The 24,424-nt window shown below is 40.6% G+C and overlaps 1 protein-coding gene across 3 annotated transcripts in view; it reads right to left on the reverse strand.

Annotated features, from left to right (window-relative positions):
- The window catches only part of CNTNAP2 (contactin associated protein like 2), a 2,326,438-nt gene that overhangs the window by 746,982 nt on the left and 1,555,032 nt on the right, over positions 1-24,424 (reverse strand). For all 3 annotated transcript variants that reach the window (XM_027538737.1, XM_027538738.1, XM_027538736.1), the window contains exon 14: positions 3,752-3,952. In XM_027538737.1, coding sequence (XP_027394538.1) covers positions 3,752-3,952 — 201 coding nt within the window. The remainder of the gene's footprint in view (positions 1-3,751; positions 3,953-24,424) is intronic.

The raw sequence follows: 24,424 nt of genomic DNA on the forward strand, positions 1-24,424 counted from the left end.
AGTTCAGTTCAGCCACTCAGCTGTGTCTGACTCTTTGCGACCCCATGAATCCCAGCACGCCAGGCCTCCCTGTCCAACACCAAGTCCCAGAGTTCACTCAGACTCACGTCCATAGAGTCAGTGATGCCATCCAGCCATCTCATCCTCTGTCATTCCCTTCTCCTCCTGCCCCCAATCCTTCCCAGCATCAGAGTCTTTTCTAATGAGTCAACTTTTCACATGAGGTGGCCAAAGTACTGGAGTTTCAGCTTTAGCATCATTCCTTCCAAAGATCCTGGGGCTGATCTCCTTCAGAATGGACTGGTTGGATCTCCTTGCAGTCCAAGGGACTCTCAAGAGTCTTCCCCAACACCACAGTTCAAAAACATCAGTTCTTTGGTGATCAGCCTTCTTCACAGTCCAACTCTCACATCCATACATGACCACAGGAAAAACCATAGCCTTGACTAGACGGACCTTTGTTGGCAAAGTAATGTCTCTGCTTTTCAATATGCTATCTAGGTTGGTCATAAGTTTCCTTCCAAGGAGTAAATGTCTTTTAATTTCATGGCTGCAATCACCATCTGCAGTGATTTTGGAGCCTCAAAAAATAAAGTCTGACACTGTTTCCACTGTTTCCCCATCTATTTCCCATGAAGTGACAGGACTGGATGCCATGATCTTTGTTTTCTGAATGTTGAGCTTTAAGCCAACTTTTTCACTCTCCACTTTCACTTTCATCAAGAGGCTTTTAGTTCCACTTCACTTTCTGCCATCAGGGTGGTGTCATCTGCGTATCTGAGGTTATTGATATTTCTCCTGGCAATCTTGATTCCAGCTTGTGCTTCTTCCAGCCCAGCGTTTCTCATGATGTACTCTGCATATAAGTTAAATAAGCAGGGTGACAATATACAGCCTTGACGTACTCCTTTTCGTATTTGGAACCAGTCTGTTGTTCCATGTCTAGTTCTAACTGTTGTTTCCTGACCTGCATATAGGTTTCTCAAGAGGCAAGTCAGGTGGTCTGGTATTCCCATCTCTTTCAGAATTTTCCACAGTTTATTCTGATCCACACAGTCAAAGGCTTTGGCATAGTCAATAAAGCAGAAATAGATGTTTTTCTGGAACTCTCTTGCTTTTTCCATGATCCAGTGGATGTTGGCAATTTGATCTCTGGTTCCTCTGTCTTTTCTAAAACCAGCTTGAACATCTGGAAGTTCATGGTTCACGTATTGCTGAAGCTTGGCTTGGAGAATTTTGAGCATTACTAGCGTGTGAGATGAGTGCAATTGTGCAGTAGTTTGAGCATTCTTTGGCATTGCCTTTCTTTGGGGTTGGGATGAAAACTGACCTTTTTCAGTCCTGTGGCCACTGCTGAATTTTCCAAATTTGCTGGCATATTGAGTGCAGCACTTTCACAGCATCATCTTTCAGGATTTGAAACAGCTCAACTGGAATTCCATCACCTCCGCTAGCTTTGTTCATAGTGATGCTTTCTAAGGCCCACTTGACTTCACATTCCAGGATGTCTTAGTTAGCAGTTTTCCCTCAGCTCTGTCCCTTCCAGGACTGGAGTCTTTGGAATGAACTTCAACAAGGCACTCTCCCTCGTGAAACTGAGTGCAGACAAGCTGATGGGACTCATTCATTGTGCCCAGTGCCCTGGGTTTTCTCAGTCCTTGGTTGACATTTCCCAGCACTGGAAGCAGGATTCAGTTAAAAATAATAATAATAATAAATAAAAGACTGTGACAGGTGAAGGTAGATAGAAAAACAGTTGTAGGAATTTAAAGGGGTTTCATGACTCACAGTCATGGTTCTTAGAGTGGTCTCTGGATCGGCTGTTTCACCACCACCTGGGAATTCACTGTACTAGTCTGCTCATCTGCTATAGCAAAATACCAGCAAATCATTGGCTTCAAAAAATCGACATTTATTTTCCTGCACTTCTGGAGGCTGTAGGTGTAAGATCAAGGTGCTGCCAGTTTGGTTTCTGGTGAGAACTCTCTTCTTGGCTCTTCCTCTTTTTATAAACCACCAGTCCAATCAGATTAGGAACCCAGTCTTAAAACCTCATATAATCTTTTTTATCTCCTAAAAGCCCTATCTCGAATATAGTCATATTAGGGATTAGGATATCAACATGTGAATGTTGGGTGACACAATTCAGTCCATAGCACTTAGTACAAGTGAAAATTCTGGAGCCCACCTGACACCTATTGAGTCGGAATTTCAGGGAATGGAGCCCTGCCATTTGTATCTTATTAATCCCTCCTGGTTATTTGCATGCATGCTAAAACCTGAGAAGTCCAGGCCATCAGGGAAAATTGCCAGCATTGCATTCAGTTTCCTTCACGGTATCTCCCATTTTTACTTTCAATCTTATTTCTTTCTGCTCTTCGACATGAACTCTGCTTCTGCTAAACCACTTCTCACCATGGGCTGAAGGGTCTTTCATATTCTGTCTTCCTGACTCTTGTTTACCCACCACAAATTGCCTTTCAACATCTTTAATAAAGCGTCACTTCAACATCGCAGCCTCCGTCAAGTCTTCTTTCTCTAAATAGCAGAAGCACTAATTGTCTGAACCAATCCTTTTCATATTTTACAGATTTTACTTTCTTACAATTCCTAGGTTATACTTGTCTGTAATGTGAGTACAAGGCTTTATACATAAAAGCACTATAATCTTCAAAACAGTATATACAGTTCTGCTTATAATTATTCTCTTTAAGCAACTCCCTGCAACACTGGCCCAATACAACAATGATTTAGGGCATAAAACAGCCCATTGGTTTCTGACATAATGCCACTTCCAAACTTGTTTAATAATTTAAAAATAATCAATATACTATTTGCTATTTATTAAGTCCTTAAGTGCATTAAGACTTATAATAAGCCCTGAGTACATGATCTCATTAAATTTTCACAATCACTCTGAAATAGGATCCCTATTTGACTGAAAGACATTGGAAACTGAGGCAGAGGGGTTCAGTGAACCCCAAAGTCACGAAGCCAGGATGAAAAGTGTGAGCCTGTTTCTCTGACTCAAAGCATATGCTTTATTTCTACTATTTTATACTATAGATGGGGAGATTAGGTTGCTGTCAACATATTGAATTTACTGCCAAGAATCCCAAAGTATATGTCTTTTGTGGTAAAGATATTTCCAATACATCCTTTATAAATTCTCCAATTTTCTTTAGCCCCAACACACACATACAAATCCTTAAGCATTGTTAAAATAAGCCATCATGGAAAAAAATACAAATAAGCAAACAACAACAGCAACAAAGGCAGACTTCCTGAGACCAACAGATGCTATTAAATGACTACAGACAATGAAGAGCTCTAAATTCTGTCACTATTCTATATGCTATTTACCTGCAGACAGCCTTTGGAATTCTCTCATCTGTACATTACAGACAGCTGAAGAACTCAAAGGGAATTACTTGAAAGTTCACAAGGAACTCTCACAAACTTTTGCCCAAAGCAAATACTGGTAATTATGCACTAGAAGCATTCACACACATACATGTATGCATATAAAACTGAAAAACTCTAAGAAACAATGGATTTTTTAAATAACAAAAACTGTATGTTCTTAACTTCCTTCTCCAGAAAACAAACCAAGTGGGTTTATTCTTTCACAGCTGCCTGCATTTTGAAGACTGGACTGTTCAGATAATAAGCCACACCTGTTGGATTGTTTCGGTAATTCCAAACACCAGCCGAGATAGTAATTAAAAGTAACACTCCATTTTCAGCCTACCTGGGGTGTTCAACAACCTCGACATCTTGCAGAAATAGGAGACATACTGCTCACAGTACTCGGCGCTGCTGGTGATGGCGCTGATCTGGTCCATGGAGGCGCTGTATATGAGCTGCGTTACCGAGTATTTTTCTGGGTTGTAGCCCACCACCGTCGTCTGCATCTGCAAATCGTGAGACACGATGGTCCATACTTTGTCCTCTGTGGGGAGAAAAAGGGCAGGACGATGGGTCATTACTATGAAGTGCATCTTCAAAAGTCAGAAAATAACGGAGCTGCACTTTTCACTGGTTGGTTTCTATGAACAGATATAGAACAGAGTTAAGGATTCAGTTCAGTTCAGTCGCTCGGTCGTGTTTGACTCTTTGCGACCCCATGGACTGCAGCACGCCAGGCTTCCCTGTCCATCACCAGCTTCTGGAGCGTGCTCAAACTCATGTCCATTGAGTCGGTGATGCCATCCAACCATCTCATCCTCTGCCGTCCCCTTCTCCTCCTGCCTTCAATCTTTGGGTTAATCTTTAAGGATAGTAATCGTTAAAATAATGCTCCTCACACCTAAGTTCTGTGTATATTGACAAAGTAATATTTCTTTTATTAAAAACAAACACAAGCTATCGTCTTAAAACAAACAGCCTGAGTATCTGGTGGGATGCTTTAAAACCTGCAGCATTGGACATAAGGCTACTGTGTTCCAATGCCTTCCCAACACTGTAACTCTTCATTCCTCCTGTAAAACAATCTCTACTACCTCCTAAATGAGCTACGTGCTCTCTAGCCTCTGGAGCTTTGTTTGCTGTTTTCAGAATATGCATCTTCATTTTGTCAACAAATGTTCTTCTCACCCTGACCTTTCAGGTAAAATTAGACACTGCCTGCTCTGTTATTGAAATGCTCTATACATGTGGAATGATGCAAATCAGTAATTATCTTGGTGTTTTGAACCCTGAAAATTTCAATATGTGAAAAGGAGAAGCATCTAGAAGATTAATGAGATTAAATTAAAATCCTACAAAGTTATGCATTTGAATTAGAAGCATCACTATGAACCTATGATGATGATGTTATCTTTTTAAAAATATGCCCTAGTTCTTTCCACTGAAAAAACTCTCCAAACAACGACCAACTTCTGGCAACAGTTGTCATCACTCAATACCATTTTCCATTAAGAGAAAACAAGGATCCTAGAGAAATGTCCGATTCCAGGACTGGAGATGGCTAAGAGGAGTCTGGAACAAGCTGTCACTTCAGAAACAAACTATTGGAGACAAAGTGTGGTACAAAAATTCTCCAAGGCCAAAAAAAAAAAAAAAAAATTAACATCAATAAGAATTTCCTGCAATAAATTAAAATACATCAAATATATTTAATCCCATGAGTTCACAAAAATGAAATGTTTAAATTTTGGAATGTGTTATGTAACTAATTCATTATTTTGAAAACTGGTAAATAAAGGCAAAGAATCCAGCATTTAGTCTACCTTAGTTATATGAATCTTAAAGTAACTAAATACTCCTTTTGTGGAAATATTTCAGCCCATAAACGAAGGCCAAATTATAAGAGTGTCATCATTTGGTAAGTTCTAACAAGTTAGTAGGGTCTAAGAAGGATTATTCATGGCTGCAAATATAACCAACAAGTGAAACCAGAGATGTGTCCCTGGGGCTCTGGAGGTGGGGGCAGGTGTACCGCACTACAGGTGGAGAGGTGCGGATAAAACTCAGACATGAATTTCACCAAGTTTATAGACCTACCTGCCAATTTCTAGAAAACAGAGGGGAAGGGGTAGATGTTAAATGGCACCAAATGGAAACAGCAACATCCACGTTGTGGAAAACTGTATACATCACACAATCCAGTCTTTCAACAGCCGAGGGATAAATTACAAAGGAAGACAGTAAGAGACACACACAGAGTCAAAAAGAGACAGGCAGAGAGCTTTAGATTGAGAGAAACATCCTGAACTTGCCCCTCTTGTGGTCTTCCTATTTCAGGAGATGGGAGCTCCATTCTTCCAGTTCTGGGAGAAAAGCCCCCTTCTTCCGCCGCCTCCTGCACCCTGTCAGTGATGTCCACGTGCTCCACCTTCAGTCATTATTCAGAATCTGGGCACTCCTCACCCCGCACCCACGACTGCTGTGGTCCAAGCCTGGGCCCCTCGCTTGCACATCCCACAATGACCTTTAACCGGTCCCCTCTTCCCGACCTTGTCCCTTCATGTCTACCTTCAACAAACAGCCTTGCTGATTTCAAGTACAAGTCAGCTTCTGACAGCTGCGAGTCCTTACACGGTATCTGGTCTTATTCACAAAGTCCATTTCTTAGAGTAGCCAAAGGCTGGCGGAGGTCTGGCTCTTCCTTGCAGCCCTACCGCTTGTTCCTTTGGCTCTGATCACGCAGACCTCCTTTGCGCTCCTCAAACAGGTCAGGCAGGCCCCTCCTTGGAGACTCGCACTGGCTCTTTCCTGCGTCTACAGCCATCTTTGCTCAGACCTCCTCTGACCCCCTCCTTCTCCAGCTCTGAGCTCCACTGATGATGTTTCCTTCCCTGAGTCCCACCCCCACCACAGCTGCTCTCCATCTACCTGCTCAGCTTTGTTTTTACCCATAGCATTTATCTCTATCTTAGGGCACATTTAAATTATTTTTTAAAATATCTGACTGCCTCCATGAGAAGGAAAGAAAGCAGGGATTCTTTTCATTGCTATATGCACCAAGCTTACAGTGATAATTGGCACATAGTATGGCTTCAAATCCATTGGAGAAGGAAATGGCAACCCACTCCAGTATTCTTGCCTAGGAATCCCATGGACAGAGTCTGAGTCTGGTGGGCTACTGTCCATGGGGTCACAGAGTTGGACACAACATAGCAACTGAGCACAGGAATTCAAAAACATTAGTTGACTAGAAGAATGAACCAATAAAAATAAATAGAATACAAACATTTGATCTGAAAATAATAGGGGAAAAAGTAGAAGCAGTGACATTTTATTTTCTTGGGCTCCAAAATCACTGAGGATGGTGACTTCAGCAATGAAATTGAAAGACACATGCTCCTTGGAAGTACAGTTATGATAAATCTAGACAGCATATTAGAAAGCAGAGACATCACTTTCCTGACAAAGGTCTGTATAATCAAAGCTATAGTTTTTCCCAGTAGTCATGTAGAGATGTGAGAGTTGGAACATAAAGAAGGCTGAATGCCAAAGAACTCATGCTTTGAAACTGTGATTCTAGAGAAGACTCTTGAGCCCTTGGACAGCAAGGAGATCAAACCAGTCAATCCTAAAGAAAATCAACCCTGAATATTCATTGGAAGGACTAATGCTGAAGTTGAAGCTCCAATACCTTGACCACCTGATGCAAAGAGCTGACTCGCTGGAAAAGACCCTGATGCTGGGAAAGATTGAGGGCAGGCAGTAAAGAGGACAGCAGAGGATGAGATGGTTAGATAGCATCACTGAATCAATGGACATGAACTTGAGCAAATTTCAGGAGATAGTGAAGGACAGGGGAACATGGCATGCCACAGTCCATGGGGTTGCAAAGAGTTGGACACGACTTAGTGACACAACAACAACAGGAACTTTTAAAATCACTTTAGTTCAAGTTCTGTGGAGACTACCCCAAGAGACTGTAGACAGGCCACTTCACCCCTCTGAGCCAGAATTTCCCTTCAGCTATTACAACATGCCTCTTTATCAGATGACTTTCCAGCTTGCTATTCTTAAATCAGTTAAAAGAAGTTCAGTTATGGTGTCCTTGTAGTCATTTTCTACGGGATAATTAATTTTCCAGGCTTATCTTTGGGCTGATCAGAACTGTCTTCTTTGAACTACTCTGATATGGCAAGAAAAGCCACAATATATTTTGGTATTTCTGTCACTTTCTGACATGACTCTGAAAACAAACTCATTTACGTACAGACCTGCAGACTTACCTTCACATAATTAAAAATCCATTAATTGAATTAGGTAACTTCTATCTCTTTTCTGCTACAATCAGTCTGTGGCACAGAATTCTCAGATGTTTATCACCACTTACTTTTTCCTTTCTCCCTTCTTTTCTTCCTTTCTTTCTTTTTTTAAAATGAATCTTTACCAAGAGCCTTGTCCTGTAGCAGTGTCCTAACACTTATGAGAACCAAGTGTTCTAACATTTTGGTCCTGGTGACTTCTTGACTCTAAATTTTAGTTCCAGCCATGTCAGCCCACATACTTCATCATCAAAACCCTGTACATCATACCTTTATATTTGTTTTATAGGCTACTCATTCATTCAGCAAATATTATCATGTACCTGCTGCTAAGTCGCCTCAGTCGTGTCCGACTCTGTGCAACCCCATAGACAGCAGCCCACCAGGCTCCACCGTCCCTGGGATTCTCCAGGCAAGAACACTGGAGTGGATTGCCATTTCCTTCTCCAATATCATGTAACTATTATATGACAAATACTAGATCTAGGCAGCAAAGAAAACGCAGCAAAAAAAAAAAAAAAAGCATTCGTAAATTTTTTGCAATTTACATTCTTACATTCTAGTAGGGTAAAGAAAACAGATAATAAGCAAAATTAAAAGAATACATATGCATATATATGCATGCTGCTGCTAAGTCGCTTCAGTCGTGTCCAACTCTGTGTGACCCCATAGATGGCAGCCTACCAGGCTCCTCTGTCTCGGATTCTCCAGGCAAGAATTCTATAGTGGGTTGTCATTCCCTTCTCCAATGCATGCATGCATGCTAAGTCGCTTCAGTCATGTCTGACTCTGTGCGACCCCATTTACAGCAGCCCACCAGGCTCCTCTGTCCACAGGATTCTCTAGGCAAGAATACTGGAGTGGGTTGCCATTTCCTCCTCCAATATATATGCATATATATTATATACATACATTATTTATATATATTACATATACATACGCACCACTTCCCAGGTGGTGCAAGCGGTAAAGAACCTGCCTGCCAGTGCAGCAGACTTAGGAGACGTGGGTTTGATCCCTCAGTCAGGAAGATCCCCTGGAGGAGGGCACAGCAATCTACTCCAGTATTTTTGCCTGGAGAATCCCATGGACAGAAGATCCAGGCAGGCTACAGTCCATAGGGTTGCAGAGTCAGACACAACTGAAGTGACTTAGCACAGCACACAGCACATATACATATATATGTATTCTTCTACATATTTCATCACCACTATTCGCCAGTGATAATGATGAGGAGAAAAACTGATTGAGAAGGGAAGGGTAGGCTGTGCGTATCAGGACTGTCCCCTGGAGAAGGAAATGGCAACCCACTCCAGTATTCTTGCCTGCTCAATTCCATGGAGAGGGGAAACTGGAGGGTTACTGTCTATGGGGTCCCAAAGAGTAGGGCATGACCTGAGCACACATGCACACGTGCACGCATGATGGGGACTGCATTTGTAAACACAGAAGAAACCATAAAGCCCTGAAAAAGTGACATTTGAATAAATAAGGTAGCTGTTCAGCAAGCCGTGTTGATGTCTGGGGAAAACAAGACAGAGGGAATGAAAATATTCTAATTCAAGAATATTTCTGATGTTATTTAGGTATTCAAGGAGACTGGTGAGTGAGGAAGGGGGGAGCGGCAGAAGTCGAAGGCAGGAATGTAATGAGGATGAGGGGATGGTGATCTTACAGTTAGATGGAAAGCCACTGGCTTTGGAAGGTTTGAAGCAAGTGAAAGTACTTTGCTTTAACTTATTTTTGACACACTATTGTTTGCTTCAGTAAAATTATACTTCAGAAGGGCTTGACAATAGTATATCTTTATAAAGATTTAAAACTTTTTATAGTGTCATGGCATTATAAAAGGTAATATATAAGCTCTATTTTGATAGCACAAAACAATTACTGTTGATGCATCTTGCAAGTTATTTTTTAATGCTTGTGCATTACATGTTGCATGGCTCCTTTGGAGCTGTTAAATCTTAAATGACAAATGGATATTACAATTTTGCAGATATCCAGCATCTAGAAGAAAGTTATGCTGTGTAGATCTTTTTTTTGCCAGTATCATAGGTGGAAAAATCGAAAATCTTATTCCCATATTCACAGTGTGTTTAGACAGTATGTATTATCAGATATGTATGTAATGCAAATAGAAACCACTGTGCATGGAAACTTCTAAATTTCTGCCACTGTTCCGTTTTCATGAAGAAGCAATTGAAAAACTAGTGTGTCTCAAATACTCTTTTTGGATTAGTGTGTTATGAAAATGGCCTTTGTGATTACTGAGTCCTTAGTATCAATCTCATTGTGTAATTATATATTTAAAAACTGTAACATTGTATATTGTTTTAAATATAGTGAATTGAATAATATGTTCAAAACTGGGGCACATATGAAACATACTATGGACACATTCCTCTCCTTGGCAATTACAGGGTCTTCAGGATGACTCTGCTTAGTGATGTTGACACATGTATGTTAGAAAGGTCCCTCTGCTACCTCTATCGGTGACCCCCATATCCTTATCCTAAGAGAAAGAAAGTGAAGTCGCTCAGTCGTGTCTGACTCTTTGCGACCGACCCCATGGACTGTACCCTCCCATGTTCCTCCATCCCATGGGATTTTCCAGACAAAGTACTGGAGTGGGTTGCTATTTCCTTCTCCAGAGGATCTTCCTGACCCAGGGATCGAACCCAGGTCTCCCACATTGTAGGCAGAAGCTTTACTGTCTGAGTCACCAGGGAATTCCTTATCCTAACTAACTGTAATTCTCAAGTAACTCACTTCATGTGGACTCAGTTCTTCATACGGCTGGAGTTATGACCATGGCCTGATAAAGCTCAACAATGACCAGTGAAAAAAGCAAAGAATTATTCCTTCTAGAATATAACCAGCTTCCCCATCATGTGTATAATTGTTGTTTGACTCTTTTCCATGTTATCCATCTGTAATCTGAAGTTCACAGTATAGAGCAGGTGTTTATACAGAACATTTTAATTAAAGTCCAATCTGAGCTAAATCCAGTAAAAAAAAAAAAAAATTGTCTCCTATACATCTGCAATTGCATCTAAGTGTTTCTGATTTTCAAACAGTATCATGGTTTTGATTAGGGACCAATTTGTTAATGAGAGATTTTCATAACTTTACTCATATTAACTCTGAAATGATCTCTAAAAATAGGGAATATTATATTATAAATTACCTTAAAATTCTCCTCTATCTCATAAACTGCATCTGATAAATTAGTCTGTGGCTTTCTTTGGGCACAAAGTCTTGATAGCTATTATCCTGATTCAGTAAATCAACAATTGAACTTCAGCCGTGAAGAAAATACGAGCAAGGCTCTCCAATGAAATGCTATAGCATTAATAAGAACTGAATTAATAAGAAATGTTTGTAGGCTTATAGTAGAACATAGCCAAGGAAAGAGACTTACCATTCAAAGGAAACCATGTTCTCATATGAAAAATTTTGAGCTCTACATAGTATCAATATAATGGCATTTTAGAGAGTATCCATTTTGACTCTCTTCTATTAGAGATTAAGAAACCGAATGTAATAGAGCTACCACAAGATCCTACGATCCTACTCCTGCACATATATCCAGAAGAGATAAAAAGTCTAATTCAAAAAGACACATGTAACTCAATACTCACAGCAGCACTATTTACAAAAGCCAGGACATGGAATCGAACTAAATGTCCATCAACAGATGAATGGATAAAGAAGACGTGTGTCTATATTGTGTGTGTATACACTCAGACAGTGGGATATTACTTAGCCATAAAGAGAACGAAATATTGCCATCTGCAGCAACACAGATGGGCCTAGAAATTATCATACTGTGTGGAGTGTCAGACAAAGACAAATATCATATGATATAACTTATATGTGGAATCTAAAAAAGTAATACAAATGAACTTATTTATAAACAGAAACAGACTCACCAAGACAGAAAACAAACCTATGGCTACCAAAGGGGAAAAAGGTGAAGGAATAAACTGGGAGTACTGGATTAACAGATACGCTAATATATATAATATAGACAACAGAGATATACTCTGTAGCACAGGGAACTCTATTCAATATCTTATAACAATAATGGAAGATAATCTAAAAAGGTATATATATATTTATATATGTGTGTGCATGTGTGCTAAATCTCTTCAGTCATGTCTGACTCTTTTCAACACTATGGACTGTAGCCCACCAGGACTGTAGCCCACCAGGCTCCTCTGTCCGTGGGATTCTCCAGGCAAAAATACTGGCATGGGTTGCCATGCCCTCCTCCAGGATATCTTCCCAAGTCAGGTATCAAACTCACATCTCTTATGTCTCCTGCATTGGCAAGCAGTATATATGTATATATACATATATATTTTTATATGCATATAGGAAGCCCTATATGCATATATATATATTTTTATATGTGTATATATTCAAATTGTGAACCTATGGACTGTAGCCCACCAGGCTCCTCTGCCCATGGGATTCTCTAGGCAAGAATATTGGAGTGGGTAGCCATTCCCTTCTCCAGGGGATCTTCCTGACCCAGGGATCAAACCCATGTCTCCTGTATCTCCTGTACTGGCAGGTGGGTTCTGTACCACTAAGCCACTTGGGAAGCCCATATATGTATATATTCATATATATATATATATGAATATCATTTTGCTATACACCTAAAATTAACCACAAAATTGTAAATCAACTGTACTTCAATTAAAAAAAAAAGAAATCAAGTGTCGGAAGTAAGTGGCTTAACAATATGAATACAAAGAGTTAGTAGCAAAATAATGGAAACTTTGTCCCCTAATTCTGGCATTTAATGCTCTTTTCACTACCGTATCTTTAACCTCGTGGTGATATGCTTGGTGACATGTCAAAACTTTTGTTGTGTTCCCCACATCATCCCATTAATTTTCAGGGAGCAGAGGAATATATAGACATTATTTTTAACTTTTTAAGTGTTATTTTAAATGACAATAATATATGCTATTACATCAGGAAAAAATGTCATAAAGCAGTAATACAATTCAATCATGCACACATTCATAAATCACTACTCAGTTTTTTATATTTTAGCACCATGCTACGTTCTGGAAGCACAAGGATAAAAGAGACCTGAGGTCCTGACCTCAACAAGCTTGTAGTGCAGAGGAGGAGAGAAAACATTAAGCTTGAAATTACAAATTGCAAACAGGTGCTGAAACAGATCTATGCACAGGGTCCTGAGAGCTCACATGGAAAGCTTTGGAAAGCCATGAAGGGACCAGAGGACAAGGTATTTTCAGTGAATCAAGAAGGTTAATTTAATAGGGATGAGCCATATGACGATGGTGGTAACAGCAACGTTACTCGTCTTACAACTCAGGCCAAATATCTTGGGGACAAAAGAGTTCAGTAAATGGGATCCTAATTGATTGGAAATTGAAGGGTCTGGGATAGTGAAGTATAAGACTGCAGTCGTAACAACTGTGTATGGGTTGAAAGGTCTGGCAGATCCTCATGGTGTGGGTGCTGGAAAGCTTCAGAGAGAGAAGATTCACTTATATTGTGACATTTTCATTTTTAAATTTTTTAACAGCTGTCCTGTTGCTAAGTCATGTGCAAGTAGCTATTTAGGTTTCTGGGTAGCTATTTTTTATTTTATTATTCTTTTGGCGGCACTGCGTCCTCACTACGGCACACAGGCTTTCTCCAGCTGTGGGGCATGGGCTTCTCATTATGGTGCCTTTTCCTGTTGTGGATCACAGGCTCTACTTGCACCGTGGCATGTGGGATCTTCCCTGATCAGGGATCAACCGGTGTCCCTCGCACTGGCAGGCAGATTCTTAACCATTGGGCCACCAGGTGACTCCTGACATATTTTTAAAACCCTCTCTCCAAAGTCATATACAACAAGCACACAGCTAACATCATACTCAACAGGGAATAGCTGGAAGCTTTTCCTCTAAAATATGGAACATGCCAAGGGGAATAGGATTACGGATATTTGATGTTATATTCTTAATTTGGATGTTGGGCATAAATTAGAAATACTTCATATCAAAACAAGCAACTAACAGGTACCTTATTTCAGGTAAACATTAGAGGAATTCCAGATTTGCAGAAGTAGTAATCTAGGAAATGTCGGTCACGTTACATGATCTGTGTGTGCTTTACTGCATAAGTCACAAAACAGTTTCTTACACAGTTTACCTGAAGTATTAATAAGTTATGCAAATTAGGTTCTAATGATGGTAGGCTATAACTTTTTTGTTGTTGTTTTTGTTTCATTTTTTGGTCATTTGTAGGATGATCTACACAAAAATTTCATCAATTGTGCAGGTAGTTAAGTTTAAAAAAGACCATTAATTTCATAAGCCATTGTTTTGTTTAGAAGGTTTTTCTCAATGGTTATGATCCTGCTGAGATAATTTAAATTATTAGAAATTTATGGTGTCATGTCTTTTCTCCCCAAATACATTTTGTGTGAGTATTAAAAGCACTTCTGTAACCTAGACCCTAAAACTATAAAGGCCATTTCACCATGGTGGGCTGTGATGGTTCGAGTTCTTCCATTATGCTGGCTATGTATGCAGCTCAGGTAGCATAAGCAGCTTCAATCACGTGTAGAGAAATAAGGTATATAAAGCAGATGGAACCCCTGCAGGAAGCACTGAGGAAACGAGCTAAAAGTACAGATGATGTTCTGCAGGTGGTGGAAAATGTTGATTATTTTTATGTTCACAATTCCAGCTCAAAGATGGATGACAAATGGAGTGCTGTGAGCAAGTATAAATAATGGTGGATCATTCATACCCACCTGAAGAACAATTTGGAGCCTATGTGTATCTTTTTTTCTAGGAAGACATTAGCTGTTTTCTGGGAAGAAGAATATTTGTTAATGTTTTTGTGCTGTAGAGATGTTAACATCCTTTTACAATACAGCTAGAGTTATTGACTGCATTTATATCAATACTTGGACAAGCTAATCTTCCTTTTCTTTTCTCTCTCACACTGCGTAGAGATGTAGTTTGTGTGTATTTGATAGTGGGGAGTTCATCTCTGTGGCAATAAGAAGATTTCCATCTGTGTAGCAAGGAAATGTTACTCTTTGATCCTTGTAGCTTATGATGATAGTTGGATTTTGATCTGAGATCGAACTTGGACACTAGGTAAATGTCATCTTGGGTCAATGACTGACCATTTCTGTGGACCTTTAAAGATAACACTTCCTATTATTTAAAAATACCTTAAAATTATTGCACACACTTGGTTTAAGAAATCACTTCAAATATTTCACTCTACCACACTGTCCTACTCATGGTTCGAACATGCCAGCTGCTTACGGTTACAGCCTTAGCATGGCTCGCTCTTCTGCCTAGAGGCATTTTTTCCAGATGGTCTCCAGGCTAACTCCCTCATCTCCGTTTAGTCTTGATTTGAATGGCGTTTTCTCATTGAGGTCTGCCAAATCTATCTTATTGAAACTTACAACCCACTCTGCCTCTTACCTTCTCTATACCCATTGCATATACATATGGACTTCAAACATAGTACATGATATTTTTTTTATTGTCTGCCTTCCTGCCCCACCTTCCTCATAGACTATAAACTTCAATATATCAGAGAAGTTTTAAATACATTTTGTTTACTCATGAATTTTAAATTCTTAAAAGAGCACCTAGTGGTCTACAGAAGTTCATAAAAACTGTGCTACTAATATACCTTAACCCTTTCTTCACTTGAAGAAGTGATGTTGCTCAGTTGTGTCCGACTTGTAGAACCCCATGGACTGTAGCCCACCAGGCTCCTCCATCCATGGGATTCTCCAGGCAAGAATACTGGGGTGGGCTGCCATTTCCTTCTCCAGGGGATCTTCCTGACTCAGGGATCGAACACGGGTCTCCCACATTGCAGGCAGATGCTTTTAACCTCTGAGTCACCAGGGAAGCCCTTTTTTCGACAAACTTCTTTTAGTTATTATCAATGATTCCTATAAAATACCCACTTGAATTATAGTTTGTGGGCTTATAGATCCTGTCAGATAGCTCTACAATTTATTAAGCTTCAAAAAAATAGACATTTTGAAAGACTTCACAGGTTGAACAAAGTGATATTTGAAGTCATAGAATCCTGGTACTGTACTTGCAATATTTTCAAGATTTTTTAAATCTTGTAAACTGCAAGGATTTTTTTAAGAGCAAAATAATGCATCTAAGATGCAATAAGCTTCTTAAAGCCATCACCATTTTCTTTCTGAATTGGACATTAAGATAATCATTCTGTGCTAAATGTGCATCCATCTCCTTACATAGGAAGAGGTACTGAACATAGGAAGAGGTACTGAACATAGGAGCTTTTGTTCATCAACAACTTGCTTTATTCCAAGCCCTGTTCTAGGCCCTGAGTGCACAAAGGCAAATAAGATGTGTGTCATGCCACTAAAGAGAAGAAAGTTACATAGAATAAGTAATTACTGTACACCTGAAAATAACTTACCTTTTAATCAACTACCAGAACCATCCAAATAATGAAATTTTACATACAAATCATAAATACACCCACGTATAATCTGCACCATACCCTTTATCATACATAACACATTCTTTAAAATTCTCTACCATTGTACTTTATATATAGTTTTTTATTGTTGGAGAGTTTTAGTTTCTCCCTTTAGTTTAAACCTAAGTTGTATCAGGCTAACCTGAGAAATTATATTCTTTCTGAAGTTTCTATCTAAATAGCTTTGATGTAGCAGAAAACATAAAATTGAAAATGACAGTTTGATTGACTATTAACAGGATACAATCTTAGAAGTTGGCCCTTCCTTTCATGTTGACCCTAGCTCACATTGCTCTCTGCCCCCTGAAAGTTGGAAAGATCAAATGAATCCTTCAGTTCAGTTCAGTTGAGTCACTCACTCATATCTGACTCTGCAGCACACCAGGCCTCCCTGTCCATCACCAACTCCCGGAGCTTACTCAAACTCATGTCCATTGAGTCAGTGATGCCATCCAACTATCTCATCCTCTGTCATTCCCTTTTCCTCCTGACTTCAATCTTTCCCAGCATCAGGGTCTTTTCCAATGAGTCAGCTCTTCACATCAGGTGGCCAAAGTACTGGAGTTTCAGCTTCAGCACCAGTCCTTCCAATGAATTTTCAGGACTGATTTCCTTTAGGATGGACTGGTTGGATCTCCTTGCTGTCCAAGTGACTCTCAAGAGTCCACACCACAGTTCAAAAGCAACAATTCTTTGATGCTCAGCTTTCTTTATAGTCCAACTCTCACATCAATGAACCCTAGCAATTACATTTTGGAAGCACTAAGAACTGTGGTTTCAGTGACTTCTGATCAGAAAGTTAGTGGCAACAGAAACAGACTCACAGACATAGAAAATAGATTTATGGTTACCAAAAGGGAGTGGGGGGGGATAAATTAGGAGTCTGGGATTAACAGATATGAACTACTCTATATACAGTAAACAACAAGGTCCTACCATATAGCACAGGGAACAATATTGAATATCCTCTAATAAAGCATAATGAAAAGAACATGAAAAAGAATATATATATATATATATATATATATACATCTATATATATATAAAACTGGATCACTGTGCTGTACACCAGAAACTAACACGACACTGTAAATCAAGTATACTTTAATTGAAAAGAAAAATCCGGGGCCCTTTTCCCTCCTTTAAACCCAAGCACCAGACTTGAAGATATTTTTTGATGATACAGATAATATTTATCACCTAGGAAGAGAATCCCCAAATAATCAACTCTAAGTACTTAATTTTCCCCATTAGCTCAGTTTCTATTCACTGAAGCAGCCCCATTGTGAGGAACATTAGCACGACAGTCTGACAGATTAAGTTCCTTGGTGAGGGTAATTAGCTAGAAATAACTTTTTAGGGAAAGAACACCCTTAGTATAGCAGAATTAACATATTCAAAGAAACTAAAACCGGTGTTCTCACTTTAGTTTTAACAGAAGTACAAATGTATCAGCTGATTTCACTTAAAAAAAAAAAAAGACTCTCTAACTAAAATATTAAAGCACCTCTAAACCCAGCAAATTCTTCCCCACCCTGGCCAAGAACACTCTCACCTGCCCTGGCTCTAAGTCCATCTGGTCTGAGCTTTTAACTACTTTGCTAGAAAATATCACCCACTTCCCAAGCCCCAGTACCAGACCAAGTTGAGATTGGATATCCATCCATCTCCATCTGCCTCCCTAATCATCCAGTTATCCCTGGGTTTGCATTTCCGGCTACAGTCCAAAGGGTTGAGGAGTCAGACCCATCTGAGCACACAGGCATAGTTGCATTTCTCATATCGCACTTGGAACATATTTGTTGTAACCCCAACTCTGCTGTCCCTGAAGCAATACGGATATCGCTGAAGCCATATCATCTAACCAAGAGCCTGGTTCAGGTACTCAAGGGCTTAATAAACACTTGCTGAACTAACGAAATAGCACTGAGTTCAACACTGGGCTCAAGAAACAGATGCAGCTGAAGAATGCGGGCAGAACTACGGCTGAGGAGTCACTCTGCAAAGAGCGTGAGACTGAGGAGCGCGGATAAGAAGCGCAGTATGATAAGCATGACAGGTTCTCGGCAGAGGCAATACAGTCCGGCTTCTGTTTTTAAAAGATGCCTCTGGCTGTTATTTAGAGAGCAGACTGGCAATGTGTAGCTCTAAATAGAGACAACGGCAGCTGGAATCAGGGGAGGTGAGATGGATGAGTTTGAACTATATATGATAGAAAAAAATAGAAAAGAGTGATTGGTTGGATATGGCAGGTAGTGGGCATGACAGTTGGGGGAGAGAGAGTGAGAAGTATGTAGAATGACTGCCAGCTTTCTAGCTTACATGAACGGGTAAACAGAAGGACACATTTTGCTGGTTGAGAGATCAAAAGTTCCATTTTTAACAGACTAGATTTGAGATGCCCTAGAGACAGTTAAATGCTGGCATCTGGTAAACAATTAGATGTAAACATCTGGGGATTAAGAGACAGGTCACAACTGGAGATGTTGAAGTCATACGTAGCATATAATTGCATTTAGTGCCATGGAAATGAATGAGATAACTGAGGGGAGATGTTTAGAAAGACAGCAAAGAAAAGGAAGTCCAGGACAAGGCCTGGGAGCTCCAACTTTTAGAGGTCACTGAGAGAATCTTCAAAGGAGACTGAGGCTATTTTAAATGGTGTTGTAATAAACACTAGAATGCATATATCTTTTGGCATTATGGTTTCCTCTGGGTATATGCCCAGGAGTAGGGTTGCTGGATCTTAGGGTAGTTCAATTTTTAGCTTTTTAAAGAACTTCCACACTGTTCTCCATAGTGGCTGCACCAATCCACCTGGAGAAAATCATAATTCCAAAAGATACATATACCCTGATGTTCATTGCAGTGGTTTTACAACAGCCAGGTCATAGATGCAACCTAAATGTCCACCAACAGAGGGGAGATAAAGAAGATGTGGCACATATATACAAGAGAATATTGCTCAGCTAAGTGAAAGCCACTAAGTCATGCCCGGCTCTTTGAAACCCCATGGACTATATAGTCCATGGAATTCTCCAGGCCAGAATACTGGAGTGGGTAGCCCTTCCCTTCTCCAGGGAATCTTCCTAACCCAGGGATTGAACCAGCTGTCCCACATTACAGGCAGATTCTTTACCAGCTGAGCCACAAGGGAAGTCCAAGAATACTAGAATGGGTAACCTATCCCTTCTCCAGAGGATCTTCCTGACCCAGGAATCGAACTGGGGTCTCCTGCATTGCAGGTGGATTCTTCACCAACTAAGCTATCAGGGAAGCCCAATGGAGTATTACCCAGCTATAAAAAGGAATGAAATTGTGTCATTTGCAGAAACATGGGTGGACTTAGAGATTGTCATACAGAGTGAAGTAAATCAGAAAGAGAAAAACAAATATAGTAAATCAATGCATGTATGTGGAATCTAGGGAAATGGTACAAATGAATCTATTTGCAAAGCAAAAATAGAGACATGGATATAGAGAACAAACATATGGACACCAAGGGGTGGGGCGATGTGGGTTGAAATGGGAGACTGGGATTGATATATATTCACCACTATGTATAAAATAGATAACTAATGAGAACATACTGTATGGCACAGGGAAGTCTACTCAATGCTCCATGGTGCCCTAAATGGGAAGGAAATCCAAAAATGAGGGGATACATGTATACGTATTGCTGATTCACTTCTAATGTCCCAAGGTGGTGGAATAGAAGGACATGTGTTCATTTTCTTTTGTGAGAACTCCAAAATTGCAGCTCACTGCTGAACAACCATTGATGGGAGAATGTTGGATCCCACCAAAGAATGATATCCCACATTCAAGGGCATAGGAGAAGCCCCAACAAGACTGTAAGAGGGGTGAATTCGTGTTTAGAATCAAACTCCATACCCACCAGAGACACCCAGAGGGCTCAAACAAAACCTTGTGTGCACCAGTACTCAAAGACCCCACGAGAGACGAAGCCAGACCTGCCTTTGAGTGTCTGAGTGTCTCCTGTGGAGGCACAGATCAGCAGTGGCCTGCCGTGGTGACAAGGGCTCTGGCTGCAACAGAACTGGGAGGTGCTGCATGTGGCATAAATCTTCTTAGAGGAGGTCACCATTAGCCTCACCATAGAGCCACCAAGAAGAGCCACTAGAGAAGGCAATGGCACCCCCCTCCAGTACTCTTGCCTGGAAAATCCCATGGACGGAGGAGCCTGGTAGGCTGCAGTCCATGGGTCGCTAAGAGTCGGACACGACTGAGCGACTTCACTTTCACTTTCATGCATTGGAGAAGGAAATGGCAACCCACTCCAGTGTTCTTGCCCGGAGAATCCCAGGGACGGGGGAGCCTGGTGGGCTGCCGTCTATGGGGTCACACACAGTTGGAAACGACTGAAGCGGCTTAGCAGTAGCAGAGCCACCGAGCAGACGACCCACAGACTGGAGAGTATTATATCAAAGAATTCCTTGAGCTGTTGCAAAAGTTCTAGGGCCCACAACAGATTCCCCAACCTGGGGATCAGGGAAAGGGACTGAGAACCCCTAGGGAATGTGACTTTGAAAGCCAGTGGGATTTGATTACAGAACTGGGGAAACAGACACTTGGAGGGCACAGACAAAACTTTGTGTGCACCAGGACCCAGGAGAAAGGAGCAGTGACCCCACAAGAGACTGAGCCAGACGAATGAGTGTCCAGGAGTCTCCAGAGGAGGTGTGGGTTGACAGTGGCTGGCCGCGGGGTCAGAGGCACTGAATACAACAGTCCAGGGAGCCACGGCGTGTGCTGGCATAAGTCCTTTTGAAGGAGTTTGTCTCCCTCAGGTCAAACTAGACAGAGAGAACACAGCCCCAATCATCAAAAGAAAATCGGATTAAAGATTTACTGAGCATGGCCCCGTCCATTAGAGCAAGACTCAAATTCCCCCATAGCCAGTCCCTCCCATCAGGAAGTTTCCAGAAGCTTCTTGTCCTTATCTATAAGAGGGCAGACAAAAATGAAAACCACAATCATGGAAAACTAACCAAACTGATCACATGGACCACAGCCTTATCTAAATCAAAGAAACAATGAGCCATGCCATATAGGGCCACCCAAGATGGATGGGTCATGGTGGAGAGGTCTGACAAAATGTGGTCCACTGGATAAAGGAATGGCAAACCAGTTCAGTATTCGTGCCTTGAGAACCCCATGAACAGTAAGAAAAGACAAACAGATAGGACACTGAAAGATGAACTCCCCAGGTCGGAAGGTGCCCAATATGCTACTGGAAAAAGTGGAGAAATAGCTCAGAAAAGAATGAAGAGGCTGAGCCAAAGCAAAAACAGCACCCAGCTGTGGATGCGACAGGTGATGAAAGTAAATTCCGATCCTGTAGAGAACAATATTGTATCGGAACCTGGAATGTTAAGTCCATGAATCAAGGCAAATTGGAAGTGGTCAAACAGGAGACAGCAAGAATGAGCATCGACATTTTAGGAATCAGTGATCTAAAATGGGCCAGAATGGGTGAATTTAATTCCGATGCCCATTACATCTACTACTGTGGGCCAGAATTCCTTAGAAGAAATGGAGTAGTCCTCATAGTTGACAAAAGAATGCAAATTGCAATACTCCGGTGCAGTCTCAAAAATGACAGAATGATTTCTGTTTGTTTCCAAGGTAAAAGCATCCAGTATCATAGTAACTCAAGAATATGCCCCAAGTATTAATGCCGAAGAAGCTAAAGTTGAACAGTTCTATGAAGATCTACAAGATTTTCTAGAAATAACAACAAAAAAAGATGTCCTTTTCATCACAGGGGACTGGAATCCAACAGTGGCAAGTGAAGAGATACCTGGAATAAGACACAAGTTTGGCCTTAAAGTACAAAATGAAGCAGGGCAAAGGCTAACACAGTTTTGCCAAGAGAATACACTGGCCAGAGAAAATACCCTCTTCCAAACACAAGAGAAGACTCTACACATGGACATCACCATATGGTCAAAACAAGAATCAGATTGATTATATTTTTTGCAGTCAAAGATGGAGAAGCTCTATACAGTCCACAAAAACAAGACTGGGAACTGACTGTGGCTCAGATCATGAACTCCTTATTGTCAAATTCAGACTTAAATTGAAGAAAGTAGGGAAAACGACTAGACCACTCAGGTATGACCTAAATCAAATCTCTTATGATCACACAGTGGAAGTGACAGATAGATTCAAGGGATTAGATTTGATAGACAGACTGCCTCAGGATCTATGGATTTAGGTTCATGACATTGTATAGGAGGCAGTGATCAAAACCATCCCCAAGAAAAAGAAATACAAAATGGCAAAATGGTTGTCTGAAGAGGTCATACAAGTAGCTGAGAAAAGAAGACAAGCAAGAGGCAAAGGAGAAAAGGAAATATATATCAATCTGAATGCAGAGTTGCATTCTCCATCAAAGAATAGGAAGGAGAGATAAGAAATCCTCCTAAGTGATCAATGCAAAGAAGTAGAGGAAAACAATAGAATGGGAAAGACTACAGATCTCTTCAAGAAAATTAGATATACCAAGGGAACAGTTCATGCAAAGAAAGGCAAAATAAAGGGTAGAAATGGTATGGACCTAACAGAAGCAGAAGACATTAAGAAGAGGTTGCAAGAATACACAGAAGAACTATACAAGAAAAGATCTTCACGACCCAGATAACCACGATGATGTGATCACTCACCTAGAGCCAGACATCCTGAAGTGAGAGGTCAGGTGGGCCTTAGGAAGCATCAATATGAACAAAGCTAGTGGAGGTGATGGAATTCCAGTTGAGCTATTTAAAATCCTAAAAGCTGATGCTGTTAAAGTGCTATACTGAATATTGCAGCAAATTTGGAAAAGTCAGCAGTAGCCACAGGACTGGAAAAGGTCAGTTTTCATTCCAATCCCAAAGAAAAGCAATGCCAAAGAATGTTCAAACTACTGCACAATTGCACTCATCTCACACGCTAGCAAAGTAACGCTCAAAATTCTCCAAGCTAGGCTTCAACAGTATGTGAACTGAGAACTTCCAGATGTTCAAACTGAATTTAGAAAAGGCAGAAGAACCAGAGATCAAACTGTCAACATCTGTTGCAACATAGAAAAAGCTAGAGATTTCCAGAAGAGCATCTACTTTTGCTTCACTGAATACAATAACAACGTTGACTGTGGATCACAACAAACTGTGGAAAATTTTTAAAGAGTTGGAAATACCAGACCATGTTACCTGCCTCCTGAGAAATTTGTATGTAGGTCAAGAAGCAACAGTTAGAACTGGACATGGAACAACAGACTGGTTCCAAATTGGGAAAGGAGGACATCAAGGCTGTATGATGTCACCCTGCTTATTTAACTTATATGCAGAGTACATAATGAGAAATGCTGGGCTGGATGAAGCACAAGCTGGAATCTAGATTGCTGGGAGAAATATCAATAACCTCAGATATGCACATGACCCCACCCTTATGGCAGAAAATGAAGAGGAACCCAAGAGACTCTTGATGAAAGTGAAAGAGGAGAGTGAAAAACCTGGCTTAAAACCCAACATACAAAAAACTAAGATCATGGCATCAGGTCCCACCACTTCATGACAAATGATGGAGAAATAATGGAAACAGTCACAGACTTTATTTCCTTGGGCTCCAAAATCACTGAAGGTGGTTATTGCAGCCATGAAATTAAAAGACAGTTGCTCCTTGGAAGAAAATCTATGACCAACCTAGACAGCATATTAAAGAGATGTTACTTTGCTGACAAAGGTTTGTCTAGTCAAAACTACGCTTTTTCCAGTAGTCATGTACGGATGTGAGAGTTGGACCATAAAGAAAGCTGAGCACTGAAGAATTGATGCTTTTGAACTGTAGTGCTGGAAAAGACTCTAAAGAGTCCCTTGGACAGAAAGTAGATCAAACCAGTCCATCCTAAAGGAGATGAGTCCTGAGTGTTCATTGGAAGGACTGATGTTGAAGCTGAAACTCTAATACTTTGGCCACCTGATGCGAAGAACTGACTCATTGGAAAAGACCCTGATGCTGGGAAAGTTTGAAGGTGGGAGGAGAAGGGGATGACAGAGGATGAGATGGTTGGATGGCATCACCGAGTTGATGGACATGAGTTTGAGCAAGCTCCGGGAGTTGGTAATATAAAGGGAGGTCTGGCGTGCTGCAGT

The sequence above is a fragment of the Bos indicus x Bos taurus genome, chromosome 4 (genome assembly GCF_003369695.1).
Source record: "Bos indicus x Bos taurus breed Angus x Brahman F1 hybrid chromosome 4, Bos_hybrid_MaternalHap_v2.0, whole genome shotgun sequence".
Lineage (NCBI taxonomy): Eukaryota > Metazoa > Chordata > Mammalia > Artiodactyla > Bovidae > Bos > Bos indicus x Bos taurus.